Consider the following 6,000-nt stretch of genomic DNA (forward strand, 5'->3'; position numbering starts at 1 on the left):
ATTTCTTGAGTTTTCTTCTCGTTTTGTCTTTTTATTTCTGCTTTTTTCTGTATAAAGAAACCTCTCATTACTGCTTTCGAGGCTGCCCACATCATGGTTTCTTTTGTCTCTATATTATCATTTTCTTTAAAATAATACGTAAGGGTCTTACGCGCTTCTTCTACAATCAAGTTGTTCTGTAACATATAATTTTGGAGCCTCCAAATAAATTCACTTTTAGAACCCTTCATATTTATCACCAACGGATTGTGGTCTGATATTAATTTAGGTTGGATTTTTGCTTTGTGCACCATTTTACATAGCTTTTTTGTCACGAAACACATATCAGTTCTTGAATATGAATTATGACGATTTGAGAAAAAGTGAAAGTCCTTTTCGTTTTGGTTTTTAAGTCTCCATATATCTTGTAGATCCAATTCTTCTGTTAATGAGAAGAAGGTTTTAGGAAGTTTACCTTGAAAGTCTAAAGTTTGCTTTATATTGCTTTTGTCTATTCTGGGGTCTATTACCCCATTGAAGTCTCCAAGCATAATAATGTTTTCATATGCTGCTTCTTGGATTTCTTCTAGTAGCTGTCTGAAGAATTTGCTTTTGTTATTTTGGGGTGCATATACTCCCACTATTAATTTTTTTTCCTCCTGGTTTATTACTTCAACAGCCACAACAGATTTGGAGTATAATATTTACTTGTAAAGAAATTGCTTGCCCCTCTTTTTTTCTCTTTTACTTTCTAACATCATTTTCTTTTTTTTTAACAGAGCCTCCTGAGGATAATGGTGGTTCAGAAATCCTAAGTTATCTGTTAGAAGTTTCAGAAGGAAGCTCTGAAGGTAAATTGAACAAATATACCTATACAGTGGTACCCCGGGATACGAATTGATCGCGTTACGAAATTTCCGGGGTACGAAAAAGTTAGCTTGGAAAAAACTGTTCCGGGATACGAAGGTTTTTTCGGGTTACGAAATTTTTTTCGGTGTGTTTCGGCGCTTTTTGGCACGAAATTTAAAAGCCGCGGCTTTCCAGCGCTAGCGGAAAGCCTTTTTTCGAGTTGCGAAATCTTTCGGGTTACGAACGGCGCCGCGGAACGAATTAAATTCATAACCCGGGGTACCACTGTAGTCTGTTTTTTATGATTACAGTATTTGAATACACTGAATGTCATCAGCTGAGAGCAAAGTCTTAACAACACTTTGAAATGGTGTGTAATTTAACTCTGAACACTATACCACTCTGGGATTCAGCCCTGACCCTGGATATTCAGGCTTCTGCAGTGGCCAGTGCTTTTGCTCAACTAAAGCTAATGCACAATATGTGCCTATTCCTGGTCTGATCTGGCTGCAGTGATACATACTTTAGTTACATCTCTTTCAGATTACTGCAACATCCTCTACCTTGGTCTCTCTTTGAAAAATACTCAGAAATTTCAGCTAGCACAAAGAGCTGCAGCAAAACTGGTCTTGGCCAAGGCTGGCTAGAGCAATTGCAGTCCTCTGCAGTAAAGTGGGGCAATACACTCTAATGAAATTACACATTAGTTTGGAACTAAAGCAGGGCACAGCTTTTATTGATTGCACCCAAGAGGGGGTTGGCTTGCTATAGGGATGGATATCACTATCAGGCACCCCAAATGTCAGCTGATAGCAAACCACTAGCCTGACTGATGGAGAGAGCCTGAAGTGACAGAAGCTGGGATCCCACATGGGTATAAGCCACTGTATGATTTCCCTGTGAGTGGTGGGAACCAGCAGCCTATCAGGAGCTATAATTGGTTGATTGTTGGGTAGGTCTTAGCAAGCTGACATGGGATGGAGAAGTTGGCACATGGCACATTTTAGCCCTGATTGTACAATTCTGCCCTTTGCTGCTCAGGTGCAAATGGGGCGTCAGGTAAGTCTGGTACCATTATTGTTTTTAGGATATGTTAAGGATTTCTTGTATCTTCAAACTTTTATTTTTATGTCTAGTCTTCCATAACTGGCCACAAAACTTTGGCTCCATACAGACAGGCCAAAATAAGGCTGCTTCGGGTTATTTTGAAGGTATGCTGTTTAAATGATGCATGCATCCTAAGAGTCCAGAAGACACGTCAAAGCTGTGCTCCAGTCCTTAGGATTGGATTGTGGCTTTGGTGCAGCTTCCAGACTCTTAGACACATGCATCATTTAAACAGCATACTTCCAAACTGACCCGAAGCAGCTTTAGTTTGGCCTGTCTGTATGGGGCCTTAGTGTCTGAACTATTAAACTAATAAATGGTCTCACAGAAGAAAGAATAATGCTTCTTATATGTGACAAATAAATCCAACAATACAAAACAAAACAAAATCTCCACCTATGCATTCCTAATGGGTTACTGTTTTAAGCTGATATTTTTAGTGGTTAAAGGGTCCTTCTTGGGAATGGTCCATAATCTATTTGTTCCCATAAAGCATCCATTTGCTGTAAATCGCTGGGAGGACTGTAACTTAATGAAGTCTAAATAGTACCTTAGTCCTATAGGAGTTGTTTATCAGTTATCTGAGTGAGTCCAATTAACTTTACAGCAAATCAATGGGCAGTGGCATACAGAGGAACCGCTACAGAATGTGCGTGTACTTACTTGAAACCAGGCACTTTGTATAAGCTCCGGGCATGCTGTATTAGCACTGGTGGACACAGTCAGGTAAATATTGTTAAATAATGATTACTGCTTTTATGCTCAGCTCCTCTCATCACCATGCATACCTTTTTAAAAAGCTTTGCTTGTGTTCTATGTTACAACTGCTGTATGTTTTGGTTATATATGTGTGCTAAATAGTAGTGGATTACCATCCCCTAGTACTTTGTGTATTTTCATTCAAACTTGGGGTTATGTTCTGCTAGTTGTAAGAATATAAACCATTCATATATTTTTAAAACCTCCTGTCTCCCCAAATCTTGTTATATTTTATATGGAGTTGCTAGATGCATTTTGTTCCCTCCCACCTTCCTTCCAGGGAATTCAAGGCAGCACCTTTTTAACCTCACAGTGGCTCTGAAAAAAAAGGTGGGGGGGGGGGGGGGGGGGGATTATTGGCTCACACTAACCCAATGAACTTCATTCTTGACCTGGGATTTTAAGCCAAAATTGTCCTTTGGCAGTTCAGATGAGGCCCAGTGTTATGACTGTTAGGACTATCAGTCCAGCTCCCTTTTTGTATATTTGTTAATCATGTTGTGTAAACCCCCAAATATGGCTTCTGTAGAGCTCACATTCATTTCTTCCCCACTAGTGTTCTGAAAGTTTACTTGTTCGTACACTAAGCATTGCACCAGGCCAGTGCCAACCACCCAGAGTGCTCGGGAAACCAAAGCATAAAGAAGTGCAGCTGCAATGGGGTAAGTTGGAGGAACTTGGTACACTGTCATTTAAACCAACACTTGTAGTGCATTCTAGGTTCCCATAGAAAAGTAGAAAATCTTCCATCTCATTGTGGAAGTGAATCTGCTCTGGACTTGAGTCTGAACTTCAAAAGAGCTACCCAAGCTGCTGAACTGTCTCCCTAAAATAATTTCAGCACTTTGGTTCTTTTAAAGGTTTGGACTAAATGTGAAACATATTCACTGTCCCACTGATATGAAAGTTACCAGCAATTACATTATACAAAAGAGATATTTTACAGTTTTTTAAAGTGAAGAGGAAGCTTGATGACAGTGGGTTTTTTTATGTCAAACAACACACACATGATGTCTCACAAAATGTAGCAAGTTGTTTATGTGTTCTTTGCTCTTGCAATGTGAGTTTCACTGGAGACAGCAATATATGGGCTTAGATGTCTGTAATATGTCCAATGTAACTGAAAATGTCTTCTGACATTAAATTTAATATACTAGTACAGATGGACAGGTAGAGAAAGAGTATAAAATACAGACACTCGTTCTTAAAGGTCTCTGAAATGTGTTATGGACCATTTTTCCTTTGAAAAAAATTGAGGAAGCATCAACCTGTGAACAACTGTAGATCTATGTTTCTGGGTTTTAATGAAATGATGATAGTTTGTAGACATGTGTGATACACAAGGGATGCAGTGCATGTACCTTTTTCAAGAAGTCATGTATATCAGCAGTAGAGAACCTAGTACTGTCCAGAAATTATAGACTTATTGATCTTATAAACCTAGCCACCATGACCATTGGTGAGAGATTATGGAAGTAGCAGTCCAAAACACCTGAACGACATTAGGTGTCTCAGCTGTTTTTTATTAGATGAGAGCACTGAAATTATAAGTACAATGCTTTGTGCATTTTTGGACTTCTGGCACCTGGTACAACAGCAATACCAATTTATGGCAGTTATACTGATTATTGCAATGTCTCTTTTCCAGATGCTCCCCCTGTTTCAGAAAATAGTCATCATATCTCTGCATATAGTGTAGAAATGACTGGACCTGAAGAACTGGTTTCAGAAGTTTATCATGGTTCGGATCTCGAGTGCACTGTCAGTAGTCTTCTTCCTGGAACAACGTATCACTTCAGAGTGAGAGCTCTGAATGATGGAGGGGTAAGGAAGCTATACCAAGTCAGGATGTATAAACAGTGTTGTGTGACTGATACCAGACCTTGGAAGAAATATGGTTGAAACTGCAGCTCTGTCATGAATGCATGCAATTATTTATTTCATTCCTATCTTGCCTCACTTTTAATGAGGTGGTAGTTTTTTTTAAAAAAAAATTCTCAGTGAGATACAGCATGCCTGATAGAGGGCCAAGCTCAAGTCTAACCACAGTAGTCCATAATTGTGGTAACCTCACAATTAAACTACTGTACTATAATGTGCTCGTTTGCTGACTGGAATACTGGACAGCATGTAATGCCACTAATAAAAGAATTGCCAATAGGCTTTTGGTCTGAATTCAAGATGTTGGTGATGAAATTTAAAGCCCTAAATAGCTTGGGGCCTCAATATTTGAGGAAGCACCATTCCCCATTTGTGCTTGCCAGAGGATTGAGGTCTGCTGAGGGTAGGTACATATCTTACATAACAAGCTACAAGTTGCCATTAGCTATATGTCTCGAATGTCACTCATAGGTTGGCTTCCTGTTAATATAACAATGTAAGTCCCTTTCTGGACATGGCACACAGAGGGATTTGTCTCTTGCTCTTGCACTTTGTTCCAAAACCTCCCATACCCGATAGCTGTCAAATGCTGGGAGGGAGTGCTGTTTCCTCTTCCTTACTAGAAGGAAAGCAGAAGGGGCAACACAAACCATGATGATCCGGCTACTCTGAGCTCCTGGAGGAAGGGAAAGAGAGTACACCTTCTTCTCTTCCCCACCAATAAATGTCAACAGCAGGGATTCCTTCAGGGCTTGACATCTGGCAGCTGGTAGGAGGATGTGGAACTGGGTATGTGGAGCTAGACACTCATAGGATTTCAGATATGGAGTGCAGAATTTTTAGTGTGCTTACTGTGAAGGAGGCAATCAGCTCTTTTTTTTTAACTAGGGGGGTAAGAGCTGCATGCTGCAAGGTTATCTTTTCAGTTGTTTGAGTTATTATTAAACAAAACAAAAAAACAAAACAAACAAGCTTTATTTATATACAACTTCATACCATGTAAGCAGTGTCTAAGCAGTTTACAACTGTAAGCTAATTTGCCCCCAACAATCTGGGTACTCATTTTAGCGACCTCGGAAGGATGCAAGCCTGAGTCAAGCTTGAGCCCTTTTGCTGGTCTTGAACTCGCAACCCTATGATTTTGAGTGAGTAGCTGCAGTACAGGCATTTAACCACTGCGCCACTTATTTGCATTGAGTACCATTTTATATAGAAAAGTGTACTATAAATAAACTAGGATCTGGTAAGACATTTGGGAAGAGTAAGTCAGAAAGGAGCAGATAAAAATCTCAAAATCCTGAATCCTGAATTTCAGTATTGAATTACTTTGGGAGATTGTTTAGATGGTCTAAGGTAGGGCACTGAGAACCAACATGTTAAAGGTTTTGATATTATGAAATCTATCGAATCAAATCGGATGTACAT

At 39.5% G+C, this 6,000-nt stretch overlaps 1 protein-coding gene across 1 annotated transcript in view; it reads left to right on the plus strand.

Annotated features, from left to right (window-relative positions):
• The window catches only part of FNDC3B (fibronectin type III domain containing 3B), a 435,900-nt gene that overhangs the window by 341,174 nt on the left and 88,726 nt on the right, over window positions 1-6,000 (plus strand). Inside the window, 4 exon segments of the mRNA XM_042458543.1 lie at window positions 759-830; window positions 2,543-2,661; window positions 3,251-3,356; window positions 4,343-4,518. Coding sequence (XP_042314477.1) covers window positions 759-830; window positions 2,543-2,661; window positions 3,251-3,356; window positions 4,343-4,518 — 473 coding nt within the window.

Source organism: Sceloporus undulatus, chromosome 3, assembly GCF_019175285.1.
Source record: "Sceloporus undulatus isolate JIND9_A2432 ecotype Alabama chromosome 3, SceUnd_v1.1, whole genome shotgun sequence".
Lineage (NCBI taxonomy): Eukaryota > Metazoa > Chordata > Lepidosauria > Squamata > Phrynosomatidae > Sceloporus > Sceloporus undulatus.